The sequence below is a fragment of the Rattus norvegicus genome, chromosome 1 (genome assembly GCF_021556685.1).
Source record: "Rattus norvegicus strain SHRSP/BbbUtx chromosome 1, alternate assembly SHRSP_T2T, whole genome shotgun sequence".
NCBI lineage: Eukaryota > Metazoa > Chordata > Mammalia > Rodentia > Muridae > Rattus > Rattus norvegicus.
Genome location: NC_141534.1, coordinates 104,858,637 through 104,885,385, shown reverse-complemented (window position 1 = coordinate 104,885,385; position 26,749 = coordinate 104,858,637). Strand labels below are relative to the sequence as shown.

The 26,749-nt window shown below is 41.9% G+C and overlaps 1 protein-coding gene across 1 annotated transcript; it reads right to left on the bottom strand.

The window, feature by feature from the left end:
• Nucleotides 1-3,044: 3,044 nt before the first annotated feature.
• On the bottom strand, nucleotides 3,045-25,043 carry Znf431l12 (zinc finger protein 431 like 12). Its single transcript, XM_087607174.1, has 4 exons — nucleotides 24,943-25,043; nucleotides 7,365-7,491; nucleotides 7,113-7,173; nucleotides 3,045-5,995 (listed from the first exon to the last, which is right to left on the bottom strand). Exons 1-4 carry the CDS (start codon nucleotides 24,943-24,945, stop codon nucleotides 5,047-5,049), a joined length of 1,140 nt encoding a protein of 379 aa, XP_087463300.1. The 5' UTR covers nucleotides 24,946-25,043; the 3' UTR covers nucleotides 3,045-5,046.
• Nucleotides 25,044-26,749: the final 1,706 nt, after the last annotated feature.

Below are 26,749 nucleotides of genomic sequence, written 5' to 3'. Positions count from 1 at the left end.
GAATTTATACTCATATTCATATACACACACATACAAGTAGTTAAAAAATAAATTACATCTTTCAAAATGTTTACAAATAAATAAATGAACTTTAAATTAAATTTAACTTCAATTAACTTGTTCCATAAAGGATTAGAAAATAGACTATTTTCTTAGAGTTTCTATTCCTGTGAAGCGACACCATGACACAAGGCAACTCTTATAAAGGACAACGTTTAATTGAGGTGGGCTTACTGCTTCAGAGGTTCAGTCCATTATCATTAAGGCAGGAAGCATGGCAGCATGCAGGCAGGCATGGTGCTGGAGTAGAATCTGAGTTCTACATCTTGTTCGGAAGGCAGTCAGAAGACTCAGCATCCTCAGGCAGCTTGGAAGAGGGTCTCAAAGCTCCCTGCACAGTGACACATTTTCTCCAAGGCCACATCAACTCCAACAAGGTCACACCTCCTAATAGTGCCGTTCCCTGGGCCAAGCATATTTAAACCACAACTATGTAGAGCTTTTGCCTGGTCATCAAGAGAAGCAAACATACCCTCACTTGTATAACAGTTCTCTCCTGGGTGTTTTTATAAAAGCAAACAATAGGTAAAACCACTAAAAAGGTTGTCACCCACCCCAGCCTTTCATATGGGCATAAACCAGGAACTGATAAGTACCCATGGTCTTCAGCTTGCAAATACTGATTTGCAGGAGTCAGTTGAAGACAACAGTTACAATAACTACTTCCACCTACCATACACACTATTGGGACTGGAGTAACTGAAAAAGAGAATGGGTTATTAAAGCAGTAGGTAAGGTTCACCTCTTTACCTTCATGGGTAGGCAAGGGCACACTGAAGGCCATAAAATTATTAAAAGAGAATCCCAGTGTCAATGGTGGGTTACTTCCTTACCAACTGTCAGTCAGGGATGCCACAGGCCCCACAAACCATAAGCCACTGGTATTGGTGGCATGTCAGAACGAGACACCACAAACTTTGGTTGTAGGATATGGAGAGATAAAGCCGACTGCTTTAAGTTCACTCTGTAATGGATAGCTCTCATAAAGATGGGAGGGTTTGGGGGGCTTCGGGAAGTAAGACTGTCACAGCTGTCAGCCCTGTGGCAGTCAGAATGTGCCTGCTGTGCACGATTGTGGGCACAACCAACAGGTTTCTGTACAGGAGGGCAGAAACCTGACTAACAATGCAACCGCTATTGTTAAACAGAAGTGGTTTGCTAGTCAAATTGCCCTTAAAACATTTGTGCTTATTTCAGTATTATAAGTATTGCTGTCAGCTGCAATCTATCAGGGAAAGAGTTTCTTTTGCAATGGTGTATCATAGAGACACACAACTACTATTGAGTTTCTGAGATCAAGTGACATAGGAGCTCAGTGCTTAGCCATAGATGGATGGCTACGCCCCCTACACCGAGGTGTAGGGAACTTCATGTTAGAACAGGCGGAATGTAAGAACCACAGGCATGGGTGGAACACTGAAAATCAATTGAAACACCCTTCCTCAGAAGGGAGGGGGAAGCTCATGAAACTCAGTGACCCGAGTCATGTTAGATAAAGCTGAAACTTGCAAAATTCTTAAAGAACCTTCCTCTTTATAGAAAAACCAGGCACTTTATGTAGTAGGAAATTCTGGTCATCTGAGCTCCTGAGGTAATCTTAGACTTGAGCTCCCTTCAAGTTGAGTAGAGCACTCCAAGGTTGCAATCTTGTCGGAGTGGAATTTTTAGTGATGCAGATACTTTTGAGTGGTCTTTGTTTTTGTAAGTAACCTCTTAACCCCATTCCTGTAAACAACCCTAAGAAATGTACTGGTTCACCGAGCTGGATTTTGGTGTAATTGTTATTGTGCTCTGTCATGGGTTTCCAATCTAGGCCATGTACTCATGTGTGTTATGTCCTCCCAGAAATTCTCACAACATAATCCCCAATGATTATGGGTGTAAAACACTCAAAAAACACCCAGCATATAAAATAATTACAAACTATGACCACACCTGACTCATCAAAGGGATGCTCTGTCCACTATTAGGAAATGTACCAGTTTAAATGCTTCTATCCATACATTGAACAAACATCCATATGAACACAAATCTACAACAGGAAAAGGGCATTTTGTATTAATCCTATCTTCAAAACCAAACCAAACCGAAACAGTAAAATAGATGTAAGCCTATACCTTTACAACAATGACTACATTCAAGCCCACAACTTGACCTTAAGGAGTACAGCAAGCCTGAGATGATTTCTTTTAGCATCTGAAGCACAGCAGGATGTGCTTTACCACTCTTTCGGTGCACTAATCAAGTCTACAGATATGTATACCCAATAAGATAAAGAGCAAAGAGCATCACTATGCCTCCACATACTAATGCCCTCCTCCAAATGTGTCCATGTCAGTGTAAGAACTGTCGTTCACTTAGTCTACTTCCCACATGTTCTTCACTGGTCTCTGTAGATGGACACTTACCTTGACATGTTAGCTTTCATGGACAATGCAATACACAGAGAGCTGCAGATGTTTGGGCATAGTAGTTACTTTTCTTAGCTACTAAGCCAACAGTGTAATAGCAGCATTGTACAGTAGTGCAATGTTTAATTTGGTGAGGATGCATCTTACTGTAATTCATATTAGCTGTGCTAGTTTGTATTTGTACCATCATTATATGAGACTTTCAGTTTTTGTTACTTTGTGTCTTAGATAACAATGGTTCATTCAGAGCAATTGGCCTCTTCATTGTGGTTGTGATTAGACTTGTTAAGCATTTCAATATTAATCTTGTTAAACCCTATTGACAAAGCAGGATACAGTGTGGGTAAATCTTCTTAGACTTGTACTCAGGAGGGTGACACATGATAATCAAGAGTTCTATATAGCCTAAACTAATTACTGATACTCAAGCCAGACTGGATAGCAAACAGCACCTCAAGGGTTGTGAATACGACAAACAAAACCAGGAACAAGGACCCCTCACTGATTCACAGATACCCTTCCTTGAAATGTATAATTACATGCTGTCCAGTATTTAAATAAAAAATGGACCACTTATTTAGAGACATTTTATTATACACATTGAAGCCAAAAGACATCTGCCACCAAGTAAAAGCACAATAGAAGACACCTATAGCCACAGAAGCAATATAAGGACCATCAAATAAGCTTTGTCACACAGAACACTTCAACAACTTCAAAAGTGTCAAAGTATAAACCACATGCAGAGCTATGAACCATCAGACTTTTGTGAGCATGGTGAATTATTTACTTGCTTCAAGGCTAAGAAAAAGATGTACAGCAATAAATTTTCTGGTGATTGAATGTGATGTCAAAATCTTTACCAAATTGTTTGTAGGAATAGCATTTTTCTCTTGTATGAGTTATTTTTTTTTATTACCTGACGTCAAGATGATTGATAAAGGCTTCAATATTTACAGGGCTGGAGCCATGGCCAAACATTTAAGACAAGTTCATTCCAGGACCAAGGATCAGATTTTTGATGAAGGCCATAATTCCAGCTCCAAAAAGATTCAAGGACTAACATCCCTAACTCTTGTATAAAGACTACACTGAAATGTAGAATTTAGTACATTTATAGGAATTCTCTGCAGTATGAATTTTTTTCTCATGAAAAGCTGCTGCTACATGCAAAGGCTTTATAAGATTGATTACATTCGTAGGGTTTCTCTCCAGAATGTGTCCTTTTATGTAATAGAAGACTACTGTGATGTGCAAAGCTTTCACCACAGCAAGTCCATTTATAAGATTTCTCTACAGTATATGTCTTGCATTCATTGATAACTATTATGTGTAGTAACACCACATTGCTTGCATTCATATGATTTCTCTCCAAAGAATAATGTCATGCTGATTACAAAAATGGGCAAAGGGTTCAACACATTAGAGACATTTACAGGGTTTATCTCCAGCATAATTTTTTTCATGCCTTTGAAGATGACTGTGATGTTTAAAGGCTTTCTCACATTGGTTATATTTGTAGGGTTTCTCTCCAGTATGTGTTCTTTTATATATTTGAAGATGACTGTGATATGCAAAGGCTTTGCCATGCTGGATACATTCCTAAGTTTACTCTCCAGGATGTGTTTTCCGTATTCAGTCATAACTGGGATGTGCAAATACTTTACCATATTTAATATGTTCATTGCATTTCTCTCCAGTATGAATTCTTTCATGGCTTTGAAGTTGACTGTGATATGCAAAAGCTTTACCACATTGACTATGTTCATAGAATTTCATTATGGTATGTTTTTTTTAATGTATTCAAAGATGATCGTCTTGTGCAAAGGCTTCACCACACTGATTACATTCATAGGGTTTCTCTCCAGTCTGTTTATTTGATGTATTCAGACATAACTGTACTGTGAAAAGGCTTTATCACCGTAAGATTCCATGATTCATGAAGAGTGACTCCTCAGACTCAAAAAGTATTCGATGGCAAAAGCATTTATTATGCAGAGAACATGCAGGCAGGGGTCTGAAATATACCAGGATAGAAGACAGACGTGTAGACTTTTCAGGGTCAATTTAAAAACTGTTAGGGTAGGAGTGGGTGACTTTTACTTTTCTTTCCCTTGATTGGTTGGCTCTATTTTGAGGCTCTATGGTGCCTTTTGATTAGCTAAGGGGATTTGGGAGACTTTTGCTAATTAATTATACTTGGCTCAAGTTAAGTGGTAAGCAGCTTCCACAGTTCATGATTGGCTGCCCTTAAGGGTTGGTTTTTCCTGAAATTGACTTGTTTTGCACTTTGCCAGTTCTGGCAAACAAAAACTTAGCTCACTCTGCCAAACTGCCAGATTGCATCCTGTCATGGAATCAGCCTGGCTCTGGCTAATTGAGTCCCCTCACCACTTTGGTAACACTTCTAATAACAATTTCTAATCTCTGGTTTTTTCTACATTAAGAGATAACTGTGATATGCAAAGGCTTTATCACATTTCTTCCATTCATATGGTTTCTCGGCAGTATAAATCCTTTCGTGATGATGAAGACTACAGAAATGTGAAGAGGCTTTATCATGTTAAATACCTTGTCAGGGTTTCACTCCCAGATGACTCTTTTTATGTTTTTGGAGACCACTGTTATATGCAAAGACTCCACCACAATGATCACATTCATAGGGCTTCTCTCCAGTATGATGCCTTTTATGGTTTTGGAGAGTACTGTTCCGTGTAAAGGCTTTACCACATTGACGACATTCATAAGGCTTCTCTCCCGTATGTATTCTTCTATGCATCAGGAGACTACTGCTTTGTGTAAAGGCTTTATCACATTGATCACATTTGTAGGGTTTCTCTCCAGTATGTGTTCTTATATGCGTTTGGAGACTAGGGTGTTGTGAAAAGGCTTTACCGCATTGATTACACTTGTAAGGTTTCTCTCCAGTATGAATTCTTTCATGAGTTTGAAGATGATTGAGAGATACAAATGACTTACTGCACTGATTACATTTATAAGGTTTCTCTCCAGTATGTGTTCTTTTATGTAGTACGAGATGACTCTGTTGTGAATAGGCTTTATCACATTGATTACACTTGTAGGGCTTCTCTCCAGTATGTGTTACCTTATGTATTTGAAGATAACTGTTATGGGCGAAGGCTTTACCACATTGATCACATTCATAAGGTTTCTCTCCAGTATGTGTTCTTTTATGCAAACGCAAAGTACAATGATATGCAAAGGCTTTACCACATTGATCGCACTTATAACGTTTCTCTCCAGTATGTGTTTTTTCATGTATTCGAAGATAACAGTGTTGTGCAAAGGTTTTATCACACTGATTACATTTGTAGGGTTTCTCTCTAGAAAATGTTATTTTATGTATTTGGAGACTTGCAAGGGCTTCACTATGTTGAAAGCCTTCAGAGGGTTTCTCTCCAGTATGAGTTCTTTTATGCTTTTGATGATGACTGTGGTAACGGAAGGCTTTATCACACTGAGTATGTTCATATGGTTTCTCTGAGGCATGGCTTTTTTCACGCCTGCAATGATAATTAGAACATGTAAAAGTTTTATCACATTCATTACACTGACAGATCTTTTTTATCTGTTTGAACTAATTTTACAATCTGGTCTAACTGTAAGGTACAATGAGATCGTAAGCTTTTATGCCACTGTTTCCAGTCTTTCACTGTGGGTTGTTTTGTATCACTAGAGACTCCCATGATGATCAGGGCATTTATTACATGACCCACACTTATCCCAGACATTTTCTACATGAAGATTTTCACAGATTTGAAGAAAACTGCAAGAATTCTCAGATTTACCACTCTAATTACATTCATAAATTTTCTTACACTGTGAGTCATACTATATTTCAAAAGTGAAGGACAAACAGAATTTCCACATTCCTAATGCTCATAGGAATTTTCTGGAGTATAAGTATGTGGTGATATTCCAAATGAAAACCTAAGTGATTACAAACTTTTATTACTTTCAGAAAGTCTCCTCAAAGTGGAGACTACCATATATCATCTAGTTGTTCTAGAAAAGAGAGATGTTCTGCTTCTTTCATTATCCATACGCTCATATGGCCTATTTCCAGTGTGACATATGGTTTACCTATTAAAAGAATAACAAAGTTTTCCACCTTGCCTTAACACAGCTTGACTTTTGTTCCTCGTAGACATGAAGTATGGGGATTAGGGTTCCTCCACAATAACATTCTTAACTCTCATAACCGTCCCCTTGCTCTAAACTTAGCAAATTTAAGATAAGTGTGTGAGTAACAGCAGCTTTGCTGTGGACTATTTGCTTATGGCAAGGTTGTGGATATTTACACATCACCTGCTCAGTGCACGCATACTCTTTGCAATCTCTGAGTGGTATGAAAAAGATAGGACATGGCAGTTCTACAGGGTAGCTCTAATGGTGATACGATTCAAACAATTATATGTGTTAAGAAATACTGTCATTGAGGAATGCCTTGCAAGCACCAATCAGCTAGCTGACATCAAGGACCTGGCTTTGTTAGAATTTAATAATCACTAGCACACTTAAAGCTGTGCTTATTTACACTGCTGCTGATCTTTAAAACTTCCAGAACACATTAACTTTTCTTCAGAAGCATATTTGTATCAGGTTTCACAGAACAATTACCTTCCATATGTTTTATCACTTTGACAACGTTCTTCAATTTTATGGTCTTCCCAACTGTATCCTAAAATATAGTACCAGAAAGTGTATGATATATTATTGGAAATTAGGCAAAATTTAAGCTATTATTTTCAGTGATCTGAGAACCATGTCTGCTTTATTCACTGCATTCTCATAAAAAATTACAGAAGAGCATCAATAACCAAGAAACAGTTGACCCCTTAATTTAAAACTTAAAGGAAAATTCAATTTTACCTATAGCAGTGAGGTTCCTGTAGGTCTCCAGCATCACATCTTTGTAAAGTCTCTTCTGAGATGAATCCAGCAAGGACCACTCTTCCCGACTGAAGTTTATGTATACATCATCATAGGTCAGTGCATCCTAAAATATCCCATACGAGTGTACAACACAAAGCGTGATAGTGATAACACTGTAATGAATATTTCATTGACAATATATTCATATGATTCTGATGATTCCCACACTTGGCCCATGACGAAGAAATCCTGCTATAACCATGAAATCATTTTAAAAGAAAACCAAATTATGAGGTTCACCTGCCATTGCTATGCTCTTTAACAGTATATAGCCTAGTAAAAGAAATGACACTTGAGAGAGAGGAAGAGAGAGAGAGAGACAGAGAGAGACAGAGACAGAGACAGAGAGACAGAAGCAAACAGGTGAACAGTATTGAGTATTCATCAGAGAAATTGTATGAACAATTACTAACAAGAGAAAACAATGATCATTCTGGGTATATTAGCTCATGTCTTTAAGCACTCACCAGGCAGGGGCAAGTGTATCTCATTGTCAATACCAGATTGGTCTATTAACCAAGTTCCAGGACAGCCAGAGGTACCTATTAAGACCCCGTTTCTTTTGCAAAAACCAATCAAACAAACAAGAACGATAGAAAAAGTCAGAGGTTTTTTCTAAACCTCTTGGAAAGAATTAAACCTTCACACTCATTCTGTATTCATATTACAGGTACCTGAAATTCCCCAGTTTAAATTGTCACATTAATAAGACCTTTCTCAAAGGCAAGAGATGTTTAAAGTTATAATGAACAAATGAAAATATTAACAATGTAAACGTTGATCTTAAATAAACAACATAGGGCAGGAGGGATGACTCAGTAATAATATCTCTTGTTGGTCTTAGATATGGGACTCAATTGCCAGGACTTACCATGGAAGCTTAGAAGTATTCATTTATTACTCCAAGTTTAGGAGTTCCAAGACCATCTTTTGCTTATAGTAAGGACCAAGCACACAGAGGTTCATATGCATGCATACATGCAAAACAGTCATAATCATTCTAAAATTTCAAAACAAGCACACCATGTAGGAAGAATGTTACACTCTTACAATCAAATGAATGAGAGGGATCAGTCAGAATTAATGTTGTGAACACATGCTATTTTGGGAAAAAGAATAACACTGCTAAATTTCATAATTCAAGATGTGGGTGAAGCACAGAATAACATCATATGCTTGGCATGTACAAAAACATACATTCCAAACTCATGGGCCAATCATATAAAACCAGAAAAGCAAGGCATGTTGACACATATATAATCCCAGGCCAAAAGAGCCAGACAGGTGTATCTCTAAATTCAAGGCCTTTCTAGTCCACACACCTACTTTTAGGGCATCCAGTTCTACACAGAGAAACCTAGTCTTCAAAAATAAAAACAACAAAATTAAAACCATAAAAACATTAGGATAGCAAAATAATGTAGAACTGAACAGGAATTGCTTCTACATGACATATTTGATTTAGGAGTTAAGTCTATAATAGTGACAGCATGACAGCAGAAGAAAGATGCTGAAGAATCAATTTCAACCACAAAACAGTAGACACAAAGAATAGGAAATGGGTTGTGTCTATGGACACTAAAATCCTAAACTCAATGACTAATTTTATCTAGAAAGGCTCCTCCTACATAAGCTTCAATAAGCTCCCTGCTTAATGTCACTGATGACAGACAAGTGTTCAAAGACATCATCCCAGATAGGGAGAATTTTCATTCAATTGACTGGAAAATCTGGAGGAAATGGACAATTCTCTAGACAGATACCAGATACCAAAGTTAAATCAGGAACAAATAAACCATCTGAACAAGCCTATAACTCCTAAAGAAATAGAGGCAGTTATTAAAAGTCTCCCAATCAAGCCCTTGGTCCTGCCAAGACTGAACCCCCAGTGAACATGATCTTTGGGGGCAGGGCGGTAATGGGAGGAGGATGGGGAGGGGAACACTCATAGAGAAGGGGAGTGGGAGGGGTTAAGGGGATGTTGGCCCGAAACCAGGAAGGGGAAACTGGGAAGGGGGATAACAATCGAAATGTAAATAAGAAATAAATACTCAAGTTAATAAAGATGAAAAAAAAAGTCTCCCAACCAAAAAGAACCCAGCACCAGATGGGTTTAGTGCAGAATTCTATCAGACCTTCATAGAAGACCTCATACCAATACTATCCAAACTATTCCACAAAATACAAACACATGGAGCACTACCAAATCCCTTCTATGAAGCCACAATTACTCTTATACCTAAATCACACAAAGATCCAACAAAGAAAGAGAACTTCAGACCAATTTCCTTTATGAATATTGACGCAAAAATACTCAATAAAATTCTTGCAAACCGAATCCAAGAACACATCAATCATGATCCAATAGGCTTCATCCCAGGGATGCATGGATAGTTTAATCCATCAATGTAATCCACTATATAAACAAACTCAAAGATAAGAACCAGATGGTAATTTCATTAGATGCTGAGAAAGCATTTGACAAAATTCAGCACCCCTTCAAGATAAATGTCCTGGAAAGAGCAGGAATACAAGGCCCATATATAAACATAGTGAAAGCCATATACAGCAAACCAGTAGCTAACATCAAACTAGATGGAGAGAAACTTGAAGCAATCCCACTAAAACCAGGACTAGACAAGGCTGCCCACTCTCTCCCTACTTATTCAGTATAGTACCCAAAGTCCTAGCCAGAGCAATCAGACAATGAAAGGACGTCAAAGGGATAAAAATTGGAAGGGAAGAAATCAAAATATCACTATTTGCAGATGATATGATAGCGCACTTAAGTGACCCAAAAAGTTCCACCAGAAAACTACTTAACCTGATAAACAACTTCAGCAAAATGTCTGGGTATAATATTAAGTGAAACAAATCAATAGCCTTCCTCTACTCAAAGGATAAGTAGGCTGAGAAAGAAATTAGGGAAATGATACCCTTCACAATAGTCACAAATAATATAAAATATCTTGGTGTGACTTTAACCAAGCAAGTGAAAGATCTGTATGACAAGAACTTCAAGTCTCTGAAGAAAGAAATTGAGGAAGATCTTAGAAGATGGAAAGATCTTCCATGTTCATGGATTGGCAGGATTAATATAGTGGAAATAGCCATTTTGCGAAAAGCATTCTACAGATTCAATGCAATCCCCATCAAAATTCCTACTCAATTCTTTATAGAGATAGAAAGAGCAATTTGCAAATTCGTTTGGAATAACAGAAAACCCAGGATAGTGAAAACTATACTCAACAATAAAAGAACTTCTGGGGGAATCACCATCCCTGACTTCAAGCAGTATTACAGAGTAATAGTCATAAAAACTGCATGGTATTGGTACAGAGATAGGCAGATAGATCAGTGGAACAGAATTGAAGACCCAGAAATGAACCCACACACCTATGGTCACTAGATCTTTCACAAAGGAGTTAAAACCATCCAATGGAAGAAAGATAGCATTTTCAACAAATGGTGCTGGTTCAACTGGAGGTCAGCATGTAGAAGAATGCAAATCAATCCATTCTTATCACCCTGTACAAAGCTTAAGTCCAAGTGGATCAAGGACCTCCACATCAAACCAGATACACTCAAACTAATAAAGAAAAGTGGTGAAGAGTCTTGAACACATGGGCACTGGGGAAAATTTCCTGAACAAAACACCAATGGCTTATGCTCTAAGATCAAGAATTGACAAATGGGACCTCATAAAACTGCAAAGCTTCTGTAAGCAAAAGACATTGCCATTAGGACAAAAGGGCAACCAACAGATTGGGAAAAGATCTTTGCCAATCCTACATCTGATAGAGGGCTAATATCCAAAATATACAAAGAACTCAAGAAGTTAGACTCCAGAGAGCCAAATAACCATATTAAAAAACGGGGTACAGAGCTAAACAAAACATTCTCAGCTGAGGATTATCGAATGACCAAAAAGCACCTAAAGAAATGTTCAACATCCTTCGTCATCAGGTAAATGCAAATCAAAACAACCCTGAGATTCCACCTCACACCAGTCAGAATGGCTAAGATCAAAAACTCAGGTGACAGCAGATGCTGGCAAGGATGTGGGGAAAGAGGAACAGTCCTCCATTGTTGGTGGGACTGCAAACTGGTACAACCACTCTGGAAATCAGTCTGGAGGTTCCCCAGAAAATTGGACATTCCACTCTGAGGACCCAACTCTACTTCTCCTGGTCATATACCTGAAAGATGCTCCAACATACAACAAAGACACGTGCTCCACTATGATGTTCATAGCTACCTTATTTATAATAACCAGAAGCTGGAAAGAACTCAGATGCCATTCAACAGAAGAATGGATTCAAAAAGTGTGGTACATCTACACAATGGAGTATTACTCAGCTGTCAAAAACAATGACTTCATGAAATTCATAGGCAAATGGAATGAACTAGAAAATATCATCCTGAGTGAGGTAACTCAATCACAGAAAAACACACTTGGTATGCACTCATTGATAAGTGGATATTAGCCAAAAAGCTTTAATTACCTAAGATGCAATCCACAGACCACAGAAAGCTCAAGAAGAAGGATTACCAAAATGAGGATGCTCCCACTCCTTCTTAAAATGGGAAAAATGTCCATAGGAGGGGATATGGAAGCAAAGTTTAGAGCAGCAAGTGAAGGAATGGCCATTCAGCGCTTGCCCCACATGTGGCCCATATATATACAGCCACCAAAACTAGGTAAGATAGATGAAGCTAAAAAATGCATGCTGAAAGGGACCGGATATAGATCTTTCCTGAGAGACACATCCAGAACTTGTCCAATACAGAGGTCAATGCTAGCTGCAAGCCACTGAGTGGAGAACAGGACTCCCTTGGGGTGAATTAGAGGAAGGATTGAAAGCTTGCATCCCCATAAGAACAACAATACCAACCAATCAGAGCTTCCAGGGACTAAACCACTACTGAAAGACTATACATGGACTGACCCAGGGCTCCAACTGCATATGTAGCAGAGAATAGCCATGTTGGGGCACCAGTGGAAGGGGAAGGCCTTAGTCCTGTCAAGGTTGGATCCCTAGTGCATGGGAATATGGAGGGTGGCAGTAAGGGGGTTGGATGGGGGAATACCTGTATGGGAGATGGGGAGGGGATGGGGGATTACGGAAAGGAAACCGGGAAAGGGAATAACATTTGAGATATAAGTAAAGAAATATATCTAATAAAAAAAAAAACCTAAATGCAAGATAACAGTGTATCCCGCTAAATAGCTTGTTTTGCTCTACTGAAAACAAGTCTATCCTCAATTTTATTTTTGTATTAATGTGTATGAGAGAGAATGCTTTTCATGTGTGTACAGGTGATACACCAGAGATTTATTAGCTTCCTCACTTGAATGCTGGTATCTGAATTCAGGTCAACTCCAAGAAGAATACCTACTGAGTGACCTGTCCAGCCCACACAAAAGCTTTTATCTTGTAAACTAAAAAAAATTACTGTAGATCACCAACAAAAACCTGAATGAATATAGAAGTAAATAAATGATCCCCAGGAACCTGATGATTCAGTATTAAGATGTTGGGTATCGGAGAAGGCAGGATGCCTGCAGACCCAATACTCATGGCTGGCCCTAGTGCTGCAATTTCCTCTCCTATTGTCCACCCCTCAAGTAGATACCACAGACACTCTCGTCTTCCTATTCTGTAATGGCTATTTCTGGTTGTCAACTTGACTATATCTGGAATGAACTACAAACCAGAATTGGAGGGCTCACCTGTGATCCATATCTTGAGGCTAGAAAACATACGTTTCTGACCTGGATCTCTGCATGGAGATCTTGAAGCATAGTGGCTATGAAAAGCTTAGGCCCAGGCAAGGCAGTACACGCATGCCTTTAATCCCAAGAGACTGAAGCAAGGAGATATTCCTGAGTTCAAGGTCAGACTTGAACAAAATGAGTCCCAGATCCAGGCTTGTTTGCACACACCTTTAATCCGGGCCACACCTTCTGCTGGAGACCTACATACGGACATTGGAAGAAGGAAGATTCGCTCCTCTTCACCTGCTTGCAATCACTTGCCAGCACCTCTGTTGGAATCATCTTCTACAGAAGACCACCTGAAATAACCAGCCTCATGGGACTGAGCTACTACTAGATTCTTGGATTTCCCATTCCCAGCCTAAAAGTGTTAGGGTAGTTGTACCACGAACTTTGTCATTACAATAAATTTCCTCAATATAAAGAGACATTCCATAAGTTCTGTGAGTCTTCATAGTTGTCCTTAGCACTGGAAGAGAACAGCAGAGGCAAGGGCACCACCTCCTTCATCTATGCCTCCGATGGATAGGTGAGATCATATCTCCCTTGTCTCCTCTTCGTCAAGTCTCCAACACCAGCAAATATTCCCACTTGACCATACCAGGATAGTGACCTTGACCATGTAGGATAGTAAAATACGCAAAATTCAGCCAACGCACTCTCCGAAAATACAGAGGGCAAACAGAAATCCAGGAACAAAACTCCCATTCAAATAAAACAAACCCAGAAATCAGAACCTAGACCTATAATCACCCCAAACCCAGCTGCCTAGACACCATCATACGCATATAATCATCAACTCCCAGGAAATAGGTTAGCAATAGAGCCAAGCTATCCTATCACAGCAGGTCCTGAAAATTCCATCTCTTAAGTTTGGCTCAGAGTTGCCTGTTTTGTTGATTTTTCTCAAAGAATGAATTATATGTTTCACTGATTGTTGCTTTTTGTTATTGTATTGTTTTCTCCTTTTGGATTTGGCCCTCAGTTTGATAGTTGCTTGCTATGTCCTCCTTTAAGGTGTGCTTCCTTTTTTTTTCTAGAGCTTTCTTTCAGGTGTTACATTAAGTTGCTAGTAAGACATACCCCCCCCCTTCTAACGTATGCACTTTGTGCTGTTCTGTTATCACAACTTACGTTGTGTCCCATAAGTTTGGATATGTCGTGTATTCATTTTCATTGAATTCTAGAAGTGCTTAATTTCTTTATCACTGTCCGACATATTTTATACCCAGTAAAGGTTGTTCAGAGTTTGTAAGCTACCTGGCATTTCTGTTGTTGGTGATGTGTAGCTTTAGTCCACGGTGGTCTGACAGGATACAGCAGGAGCATTTCAGAATCATGGTTTTTTATCCCGTTTGCAAGTATTTTATTGAGTATTTTTGTATTTGTGTTCATGAGGGAAATTGGATTGTAATGCTCTTTTTTGTTGAGATTTTAAGTGTGTTGAGTATGAGGGTTTTGGTAATATACCTTCTGTTTCTATTTTGTAAAATGCTTTGAGGAATAATGGCATTAAGTCTAAAAGATTTATGTATTATGCATACAGCATTCTGCTTGCATATACACCTAAATGCCAGAAGAGGGCACCAGATCTCGTTATAGATGGTTATGAGCCACCATGTCTGACACATGTGGTTTTGGGGAATTGAACTCAGGACCTCTGGAAAAGCAGAGATCTTAACCTCTGAGCCATTTCTCCAGTCCTGTTTCTTGACATTTTTCATCCTAACATTGGTGCTGAAACCTGGGATGACACGGATGGGGTTTATGATCTTCCCGTGCCCACATGGCCTGGCGCCCAGGCCACCCCGCCACCGACTGCAGAGGATAGGCTTTCCCACTACATGCCTCTGCTACCTGAGGCGGCCCCCAGCCGCATTGTCGAGGGCCCAGGGTGCAGTCGAGATCACTTGCCATGGGTTGTGTGCTCACGCTGGCCTTGGCAAGGAAGAATGGAGATGCACGCCACTTCTGCGCACATGACCCGAGATCACTGCCGCCGCGCGTGTGTCCTGCCATTACATCTGCTGCCACTTCTGTTTTGATCGCAGCTGCTGCCTCCACCACATCATCTAGGCCATCCAACCACCAGCACCACCACCATCTGCTGGCTGCTGTGGGACTCAGGGTGTCCACCATTCCAGCAGGCCTCCCCATCGCCATGATGCCCTGCTTACAGCTGCCCACCAATGAGTGCGCCCTCTTCAAGCATGTGCTGGTGAGCTGTACCTACTCAACCTCTGTGTGCTTTCTTTACCTCAGACTTTCCATGGTGTACACATGGTCTCAGGGGAGTGTTCTCAAACTTGGAGCTACCTGTGCTGCCTCTGGGGATGAATCTTTTTACTGACTCTTGTTCTAGGACCTTTTCCCTTGGGTGAGACTTTCTCTCTCTTTTTGAGACAGTTTAATGCCAGCCGGGCCTGGATAGACTGCTTTCTGGCTCAGGAGCACCGGCTCTAAATCTAGCCCTAGCACAGGTCGGGGCAATTAATCCTTATTCTCACCCATGGGTATATAGGTCTTCGCCGCCTGTCCTCATATCCTGGGATGTTTTGGTCTAATTTCCACTAATCAGAAAACAATATCTCTGTCTGGCCTCATCCTCAGACCTCCCTCTTCTCCCTTCCTCGTTGCTGTAGCTCCTGGTTTGTGCCTGTGAAAAGCAGGTCTGACCCCGTTCCTCAGGAACCCTATCTCTTAGGCCTGCCTTCCCACACACATGCGACCCCTAAGACCCTCGTACAAGCGAGCTCTCTCTGTGTGTACCAGTGTCCCAGCTACGCACGCCTGCGCCCATGTGCTTGAGCCTCTCCCTTGCCCTGCAGATCTTAGGCCTCAATCTTGTCAGAAGTCTGGTAATTATTAATATGTTTAAGTTTAGGACAAACAGAATTTCCCAAAGCCTTTAACAAACAGTTTGTCCCACAAGGTCTCAGAAGATATGAACACAGCTTCGAGAGTCTGCCTGGATTGTGCTATGACAACCACAGAGAAACACAGGTCTGACCCTGGACAAAGCTGGATACCCTCAGAGTCAGATGATTTACCTAAATCAAGTCATTTCTCATGTCACACATATCCATTCTGAGGGGGGGAGGGGGGCTCTGTGTCTTCTGGGCTCGAAAGCCAGACTGACTCTGCCCAAGTTGCCATGAAGACCATAGAGACCACGGGGAACGGTTGGCTAATGGACTCTGTCATTTTTCAAATAATATATTAATGGTAGATTATGGTTTATTCTTCCCCAGATTTCTGATTACATTGACAGCTGAGACACTCTAACTTACCAACTAAGAAACAGACCTCTGAACTCAGCCTCTAGCAACTAGTTCAGGTGTAAACTTTCAAAGATGAAATCTGTTACTTCCTTACCTAAACTCGGTTTTCATTGATTAAATGCTTCATATTTCCTCTTCTTGCTATACCACTGTCCTATTCAAGTTCTTATAATCTGCCTAACTAATGACACTTCCCACCACACAGTCCAACTGTAATCACAAACTCTTGTTCCTTCGGCTCCACAAAAAGCTTATCTTAAAGAATATTCAGGGGGTTGGGGATTTAGCTCAGCGGTAGAGCGCTTGCCTAGCAAGTGCAAGGCCTTGGTTCGGTCCCCAGCTCCAAAAAAAAAAAAAAAGAAAAGAAAAAAAAAGAATATTCAGGTTGTTGACTCATGTTGTTATCTCTTTTGTAAACTTATAAGCTACAGGAAACCCACTCAGACCTACCTCTCATGGACCAAATAGAATCCATCCAGATAAGTACATCTGCCTGAAGTTCCCACTTACTACCTATTCTGAAGGGTGGGATTCCTCTGGGTTTCAAATGTACATCTAAGAAAATTTTTCTTTTCTCCCAAATGCACTTAATCTCTGCCTATAATAAATACATATGTGTGCTCCAGCATCTTGTCAAGTCCAGGCGCTTACTACACCCGGGACAGCTCCAGAGAAGCCACCTCCAGATGTTCCAATCTCCTCTACAGACACAGACGCTTCTATTGGACCGGTTCCTTCTGACTTATCCTCAGATGGTTCCACAGACCCTGGACAACAGGGAGACAGCCAAGTCTAGGACTGGACAAACATTCCCATACCCATTTTTCTAGGTTCCCCCTAGACACATCGCCCCAAAGCAAGCAGGAAGTAGTCAGAGATCACGACGACCCTATTCCTGCTTCACCATCGCCCCTAATTTTTCTTTGTAATTAAACAAAATTGGGGGAATGTTGGTATTCTGTCTAAGCTCCACCCCCACAGCTACCTGGCAGCAGCCAGCTGTGCCTGACACTATAAAAGGGGCTGCTTGCCCCCTCCTCTCTTACCTCCTCTTACCCTCTCTTACCCCTCTTGCTCTTTATTCTTCTCTGTTCTTGCCCCTATCCTCCCCTCCCCCCTCCCATGTGTCCATGGCTGGCCGCCTTTTCTCTCTTCTTCTACTCTTCTCTCATTAAACCTCTCCACGTGGAACCATGGTGTTTGAGTGTCTTCTGTCCAGGCACGGGCTGATATTTAAATCCTAACGTAAGTGACCTCAAAATTTCCATTATTAAAGTCCTACAGCTGATAAACATTTTCAGGGAAGTGCCTGGATAGAAGTTCAACTACAAACACATAAAAGTGATACATAGACTGAGAAAGAAATTGGAGGAAACAACACCCTGCAAAATACCCTCAAATAATATAGAATATGGTTGAGTAACTCTATACAAAAGCACATCAAAGACTTGTGTGATGAAATCTTCATGTCTTTGAATAGAGAAACTGAAGAAGTCACGAGATGACACAAAGATCTCTCGTGCTCATGAATCACTAAGAGTATAGCAGTTTGGTCATCCTAACCAAACCAATTCAGAGACTCAGCGCAATCCCCATCAAAATTCCAACCAAGTTGTCAATAAACCTGGAAAGAACAATTCACCACCACATGTGCAATATCAAAATATCCACCATAGCTAGAACAATCCTGTATGTTAAAAGGACTGCATGATTCTGGCATGAAAAGTGACACTTTGATCAAAGGTATCAAATGGAAGACCCGGCCATAGTTCCAACCACCTATGGAAACCTGATTTTTGCTAAGGAATCCAGAAATACACAGTGGAAAGACGACAGCCCCTTCAACCAATGGTGCTCCTTAAATTGTATCTTTGCATGTAGAAAAATGGAAATAGATCCACATTTATCACTGAAGTCCAAGTGAATCAAAATAAAAGCAGACACACTGAAATTGATGGATCAGAAATATCCCTGAATGAACAGCTCTGAATACGCTGGCACGGGAGACAACCTTCTGAACTGCAATACTGCAGGTGCTAATATCAACATCTAATAAATGGGACCTCATGAAACTAAAGAGCTCCTGTAAGGAAAAAAAATCACAGTCAACTGGACAAAAAGACAGCCTAAGGAATGAGAAAAGATTTTCACCAACTCCAGAACTGATAGAGGCCTAATACACAAAATATATAAATACCTCAAGAGAGTAGATGTTCAACTAAATAAACAAAAATTCAATTAAAAATGGGGTACAGATGAAGTCTTAATAGGGGAATCTCAAATAGCTGAGAAACACTTAAAGGCTGTTTGTATTGTAATGCTAAATATTGGCACCTAAAGCCAGGTTGCCCCCAGACAGGAGACAGAGTCTGCAGCAGGTCATACTATGTGACCTTGCTCCCAAGTTATTCCTGATTTGTGAATAAAAACCCTGGGCAGAATAGACATAGGCTTGAATTGGGGTTCCTGGGCTTGGTGTCTGAGCAGAGAAGGAGAAGAGAAAGAGGAATGTAGAGAGAAAAAATGATTCCATGGGCTAAGAATCTTAAAATAATGACCATCATTGGCTGCAAGCATCCCCATCTGTATAGGTAAGGCTCTCACTGAGCCTCTCAGGAGACATCCATATCAGACTCATGTCAGCAAGCACTTTTTTTTTTCCTCTTCTATTTTTCTGGAGCTGGGGACCGAACCCAGGGCCTTGCGGTTGCTAGGCAACCACTCTACCACTGAGCTAAATCCCCAACCCCAGCAAGCACTTCTTGGCATCAGCAATAGTATCTTGGTTTGGTGGCTGCATATGAGATGGATCCCCAGGTGGGACAGTCTCTGGATGGCTTTTCCTTCCACTCTTTCTCCCTGTAATTCCTTTAGACAGGAGCAATTCTGAGTTAAATTTTTGAGAAGGGCGAGTGCCCCATCCCTCAACCCTGGGCCATTCCTAACCCCTGGATATGGTCTCTACAGGTTTTCTCTTCCCTTTATTGGGTATTTCAGCTAACATCATCCCAGTTGGGTCCTGGGAGTCTCTTGCTTTCCTAGCATCTGAGACTTTCTGTTGGCTACCCCTAGTTTCCCATCTCCCATTGCTACACAGCTCTGTTTAATTACCTGACCTTCTGTACCTCCCCCCCCCAACCCCATCTCCTCCCACACCTGATCCTGTCCCCCCTTTTTCCTCTCCCCCTCTTCTTTTCCTCCCAAGTCCTTCCCACCCTCTACCTCCCATGATTATTTTGTTCCCCCTTCTAAGTAGGACTGAGGTATTCACCCTTTGGTGAGAAGGGGGATCCCAATGGAGGAGTTAGGGGAAGGACTGAAGGAGCTGAAGGGGTTTGCAACCCCATAAGAACCACAATATCAACCAGAGTTCCCAGGGACTAAATCACCAACCAAAGAATACACATGGAAAAACCCATGGCTCCAGCTGCGTATTTTGCAGAGGATAGCTGTGGGGCAGTGGGCAGTGAAAAGTACCCTGATTCCTGGTCGAGATTGGTCGAATACTCGGGAGACCCAAAAGGGGCGGCAGGTGCATTCCCAGTCTCCCAATCAGGGCCTCACGTAGCTGTACCCCTCAAAGACCCTAGGAGAGAGGTTTGAGACAGCCAGCAGTCGCAGTCCCGTAGAGCAAGAGCAATGCCTCAAGCCCTTCCTCCCCGGTTGAGGACGTGACCACAGGTTATGTAAGCTCAAGACAACGCCCCAAACCCCTCCCCCACAGGCGAGGACGTGCCACAGGTCACGTAGGCTCAAGACAGAGACAAGACCACGCCCCCGAATATGTAGATGAGGTCTTCCCTCAGGCCAAACCAATAGGAAGTACCTGCGTCAGACACTGACCAATCCAAAAATCGGTATTTACGTGTTGTGTTCTGAATTAAAGGTATGCAGGAATTATTCCATCGTCAGAGCTTCTGTCATAAGAGCTGTAACATTGCCGCTTGGAGAAGAGATTGGCTCTCCTGGAGCTGCCCTGCACTTCTTACCGGCTAGTCAGTCTCCTGGCTCAGCAGTGGTAGAAAGGAGAAGGACCAGCAGCAGGGGTGGCTGTTCCCCCTCACTGCCTGAGTTCTCCCCCCCATCGCCTGAACTTGAGCATCTGGTTGGGTCAAAGATCACTGTGGAGAGCACCAGGTGCCAGAGCCCTATGATGGCCATGTCAGACATCAAACAGAGGGGAGGCCCTTGGTTCTGTGAAGGCTTGATAGGGGATGCAAGGGCAGTGGGGCAGGAATAGGCAGGGTGGGGGAGCACCCTCGTGGAGGCACTCGGAAGGGGGGTAACATTTGAAATGTAAATAAACAAAATAACCAATAAAAATTAAAAAAAATGGCAATGAAGCTGGCTAATTGGAGTTAAGAACAGCCCTGATAAAACATGGAAAATCATATAGGTGGGTTACTGGCAGGGAAACAGACACAGTAGCAGAAAGGGTAGATATCTGCCCAGTTCTGGTGCTGTTTAAAGCAATGAATATAAGGCCATAATTATAAAGGATGTGTGTCTTTTATTTGGGAACTGAATACTCAAAGGAGGGTAGAAACCCCAGATTGAGATTAAATATTTTCTATAATACTTTGAGATTCCATCCCACACATGTAGAAATGGTTAAGATTAATAATTCAAGTGAGAGCTCACGCTGGCCTCCATTGCTGGTGGGATTGCAAACACAGACACCATGGAAAGCAACTGTGGTTTCTCAGAAACCTGGGAAGTAGTTTCACCTCAAGACCCAGCTACCCCACTCTTGGGTATAGACCCAGAAGATAGTCCATCCTACCACAAAGAGACTTGCTCAATTAATGTTTATAGTGGCTTTATTCATACTACACGGACTCTACAAACAACACTGTTGTCCCTCAACTGAAGAATGGATAATGAAAATGGGGTCTATTTACAAAATGGAGTATTATTACCTAGCTGTTAAAACATTGGTATTGCTCTTTTCTCCAGCAGAGCAAAGAAAGTCAAGGGGAAGAAGGTGGCCCCGGTCCCCATCACTTCGGCATCCGGCAGGACATCCAGCCCTAAAGAGATTTCATGCACTTCGTCAAATGGCCTCACTATATCAGGCTGCAGCGCAAAGAGCCATCCTCTATAAGTGGCTCAAAGTACTTCCTGCCATTAACCCGTTCACCCAGGCCCTGGACAGGCAAACAGAGACTCAGCTGCTTAAGCTCGCTCACAAGTGCAGGCCAGAGACAAAACAGAAGAAGCAAAGGCTGCTGGCCCATGCTGAGAAGAAAGCTGCGGGCAAAGGGGATGTCCCAACTAAGAAACCACCTGTGCTCAGAGGAGGGGTCAATACAGTCACCACCTAGGTGGAGAACAAGAAGGCTCAGCTGGTGGTGATTGCCCATGATGTAGACCCCATTGAGCTGGTGGTTTTCCTGACTGCTCTGTGTTGAAAGATGGGGGTGCCCTACTGCATCATCAAGGGAAGGGCCAGGCTGGGGCGCCTGGTCTACAGGAAGACATGTACTACTGTTGTACATGTTGTACAGGTTAACTCATAAGTATTCAGGCTTGTCTCTAAATTTCCTTTGTGTATCCACACCTTAACCCTCCCAGCTTTGGGACCATTTGCCAACTATGGTTAAGAATTTCTTCACCTGGGGCTGGAGAGATGGCTCAGAGGTTAAGAGCACTGACTGCTCTTCCAGAAGTCCTGAGTTCAAATTCCCAACAACCACATGGTGGCTCACAAGCATCTGTAATGGGATCCACTGCCTCTTCTGGTGTGTCTGAAGGTAGCTACAGTGTACTCACATACATTAAATAAACAAGTAAATAAATCTATTTAAAAAAAAGAAAAAGAAAATGAAATTTAAAGTAATGCAAGACAGGTAGGGGCTGATGGCACATGCTTTTAATCCCAGCACTTGGGAGGAGAGGCAGGGAGAACTCTGAGTTCAAGGCCAGCCTGGCTGACGGAACATGTTCCAGGACCACTAGCTCCTTACAGAGAAACCTAGTTTTGAAAAAAAAAAAAAAAGTCAATTTGGCCATGGTACCAAACACGATCTACAGATTCAATGCAATTCCCTTCCCAGGATAGCCAAAACAATCTTGAACAATAAAAGAACTTCTGGAGGAATCATAATCCCTGATATCAAGCTATACTACATAGTAATAGTGATAAAAACCAAATGGTACCGGTACAGAGACAGACAGGTACATCAGTTGAATAGAATTGAAAACCCAGAAATGAACCCACACACCTATGGACACTTGACCTTTGACAAAGAAGCTAAAACCATACAGTAGAAAAAGATAGGATCGTCAACAAATGGTGCTGGTCTCACTGGTAGTGAGCATATAGAAGAATCAAGCTGATCATATCACCCTGCACAAGGTGAATCAAGGACCTCAACACAGAACCAGATACAGTGAATCTAATAGAAGACAAACTGGGAAATACCCTTGAATGCATTGGCACAGGACAGAACTCCCTGAACAGAACAGCAATAGCTCAGGCTGGAAGATCAACAGGTGATAAATAGAACCTCTTGAAAGTGAAAAGCTTCTGTAAGGCAAAGGACACTGTCATTAGGACAGAACAGCAGCCTACAAATCGAGGAAAGATCTTCACTAACCCTATATCCAACAGAGGGCCAATATCCAAAGTGTATATAGAACTCAGGAAGGTAGATACCACAAAAACAAATAAAATGGGATACAGAGCTAAACAGAATTCTCAGCAGAGAAATCTCAAATGTCTGAGTAGCACTTAAAGAAATGTTCAACATCCTTAGTCATCAGGTAAATGCAAACCAAAACAACCCTGAGAGTCCACCTTACATCAGTCAGAATGGCTAAAATCAAAAACTGAAGGGACAGCACATGTTGGCAAGGATATGAAGAAAAGGGAACACTGCTCCATCACTGGTAGGATTGCAAATATGTACAACCACTCTGGAGCTCCATCTGGTACTTAGTCAGAAAACTGGGAATAGTTCTTTCTCAAGAGCCAGTTATACCACTCCAGGGCATATACCCAAAAGATGTTAACATATGCTCCACTATGTTCATACCGGCCTTATTCAAAATAGCCAGAAACTGGAAGGCAGATGGTTCATTTTAAAACTCTAGTGTGGTACAGCCCTTTAACGTAGGAATTCAGAAAGTTTAAGGAAGACGAAGGCAAGCCCATTGCCCTGTAGAGCAACAGACAGGGATCAAGGCCACCTGAGTCAACATAGCATGTCTCAGAAACCTTTCCCTAAAAGCCTAAAAATGCAGCTGTTCTAGAATTCATATACCTTCCCAGGGAGAAATCTCTACATACACAATGAGAACATCAAACACACATGGACTTGTCTGAGGCCACTTGCACATGTGTAGCAGAGGACTGACTACCTTGTCTGGCCTGACTGGGAGAGCTTGAGCCTAATCCTGGAGAGACTGGATGCCCCAGGGAAGAGGGATGGGCGGATGGCAGTTAAACTGGGAGTGGGGGTGGGGGAGGGGTGGGAGAGAGCTCAATCTCAGAGGTGAAGAGGGAGATGGAGTGAAGAACTTTTAGAATATGGAGATCAGGAAAGGGGACAACATTTGGAGTGTAAATAAGCAATTAAAAAAGAAATATCTTTTTAATAATAGTATGTATCCAGCACCGGATCCAGCTCAAAGACGACCCAGCCTAGAACATATTTCGCATTCCACAGATGCCATCATCCTCCAGTCTCTTTTACGTTCAGTCTCCAGGTTATACATCCAACAATTTAAACAGGGGCAGAAGACTGCAAGTCTAGTCACTTGTGCAGAAGGGAGATTTACACAGCAAAGACAGCCTCAGAAGTATTTCGTAAGCATTTATTCCAGAGACCCGAGACAGTGACATAGTGGAAGATCCTAAAGGACGAAAAGGACAAGGAAAGTAGAAGGTACAAAGTATAAACGTTGGGATGAGGAATTCTCGCACAAGCTGTATCTTATGCAAAGTCAGCTTCTTAAGAATAACATTTTTTATACTACTTCCTGGGGGGGGGGGGATGACAAGGCTTATGAAGTCAGCAGACACTGTTACACAATGGGATAAACTCAGAGCAGTCTAAAACAATGCTGCATAGCTTGATATTGGACTACTACCCGCAACAAATGGTGATATTTACAGCATCCTCATATTAACTCCAAGTATATCTTACATCACTATGTTACAACAAAGTGCAAAACTTGTAGAAAATACTGTAGAAACTAGGCATTTTTGTGTTTGTCATCTCAAGAATGTTTCAACACACAAGTCCACAGTCCAAATGCTTGATCAAATACAGCCCTACAGCAAAGTTATTCAGAGGTCACCTCCATGCTCAGGGAGTGGCTAAGAAAACAACCTCATGGGTGGCCATGTCTAGCTGCGGTTCCCACCCAGTCCCAGGGAGGACTCACCACACTAGCTCCAGCTGTTCAATCGCCTGCCCCTTCCCACTGGAAGCAGCTGCCATATACTCACCATGTCGCGAGTTCAGAGCTCGCCTGAACACCCCCAACAGTAGCACACAGAGCACGACACACCAGCCACTCAAGCCTCCTCAGTTACAGCAATGAGACAGCAACATGGAGCCCGGAAGCACCCTCCTCCACTTCTGACTGGCGGAGACTGTAGGCCCTGATTGGTCACCAAGTCGTGAGTGACATGAGCAGTTCCCTTAAGATTAGAGTCTGATGAAGGGCCACAGCGTAGTGTTTCCTGTCCTTGGCTTCTGCCCTAGGGCCAACCCTTTTCCAGGTGTGTAGGATGAGAGTGCACTGAAGGGACTAGGCAAGATGGTTCCTGGGACAGGCTTCCATTCCAGAGCTAGACCTTTTCCAGATCTGGAGAGATTTGCATTTCAATAGAGCTTGTGCCTGTCCTCTAACACCCTACCAATTTCTCCCCTACCATTCTCTCTTCCAGCAAGTCCCCTTCTCTGTCCTGGAATCAAAGGGGATAGCTTTCTGGCCATCATTCAGCATATAGTGAAGTAAACAGTCTGGTCCACAGGGGAATGGTACCCAGAGTATTAATTAAATAGAGATTTTTTTAAATTTTTTTTTTTTAGGAAACACTTAAGATTTTTGTTCTGTGATTTCAAGGTTAGGTCAGGTAAATTGCAGTTACTCTTTACCTGGTAGGTATGAGACCTTACACAACCCTGGGAGAAAAGCAGGAAACATTTGATAAGCACTATGGAACACCATTGTGAACCAGCACACCTTCCTCTGTGAGAAGGGGGAGAAAACAAAACCACTCGGCCGTATTAATAAAGGTATCTAGATGAACAGAACTGACAGAATGGATCTCTCTATATATGTAGAAAGTGGATTTACTGGAAAGGCTTACAAGCTTCAGTCCAAGTAGTCCAACAATGGCTGCTGTGAGTTGCTCTAATTTCACTTAAAAAAATTGGACTTGCTAGCCAGAGGTAGGCCATGAAGACAAGGAGAACTAGGGTCTTCAATGACCTTCATAAATGTGGCCTATATTAAAGGTATTTCTTATCATTAAAAAAGACTCAGATTTAAAAAAGGGCTTTACATCTTAAAAAACTATAATCAAAAAATTTCCCACAGTACTGAACTGTTGCAGTTTCAGTTAATTCCATGTATAGCCAATTTGACTACCAAGAAAAACCATCCCAAGAGCCAAGACAGAAGAGCTGAGAAAGATTTCTTTCCTGTTGCAGGAAAGGAGAACCTAGGAGTCATTTCCAAAGCAATGCTTTTTAAATAAAAATTTTAAAAAATTTATTTATTGTTATTCTTTAATGCTCTTTTACAGTCCAGACTTTATGCCCCTCCTAGTCTGCCCTCTGACCCCTCCCCATTCCATGCTACCTCTTGCGACCCCAGTCTCCAAGAGGATGTCCCTACCCCCATCAGTACCCCACTTGGCCTCCCCACTCCCTGGGGGCTCAAGGATCTTGGATCTCTCAAGTCTCTCAATCTCTTAAATCTCTCAAGTCTCTCTATTGTATATGTGTCTGGGGCCTTATATCAGCTGGTGTATGCTACCTGTTTGGTGGCTCAGTGTCTGAGAGATCTCAGGGGTCCAGGTCACTTGAGACTGCTGGTCTTTCCATGGGGCCATCCTCCTTAGATTTTTCCAGCTTTGTCCCAGATCAACCACAGGTGTACTGGGTTTCCGTCCATTGGCTGGGTGCCAGTATGTTCACCTGACACTTTCAGCTGCTTGTTGGGCCTCTCAGAGGGCAGCCATGCTAGGCTCCTCACTGCAAGCACACAACAGCATCAGTAACAGTGTCAGGGCACCCGGCCTC

Excerpts from the sequence above, each read along its gene's own strand:
- Znf431l12 (XM_087607174.1), bottom strand. Across the intron at positions 7,174-7,364 it reads CAGGAACCTCACTGCTATAG|GATACAGTTGGGAAGACCAT; the intron begins GTAAAATTGAAT and ends ACTATATTTTAG. Across the intron at positions 5,996-7,112 it reads AGTGATAAAACATATGGAAG|GCGTGAAAAAAGCCATGCCT; the intron begins GTAATTGTTCTG and ends TTATCATTGCAG.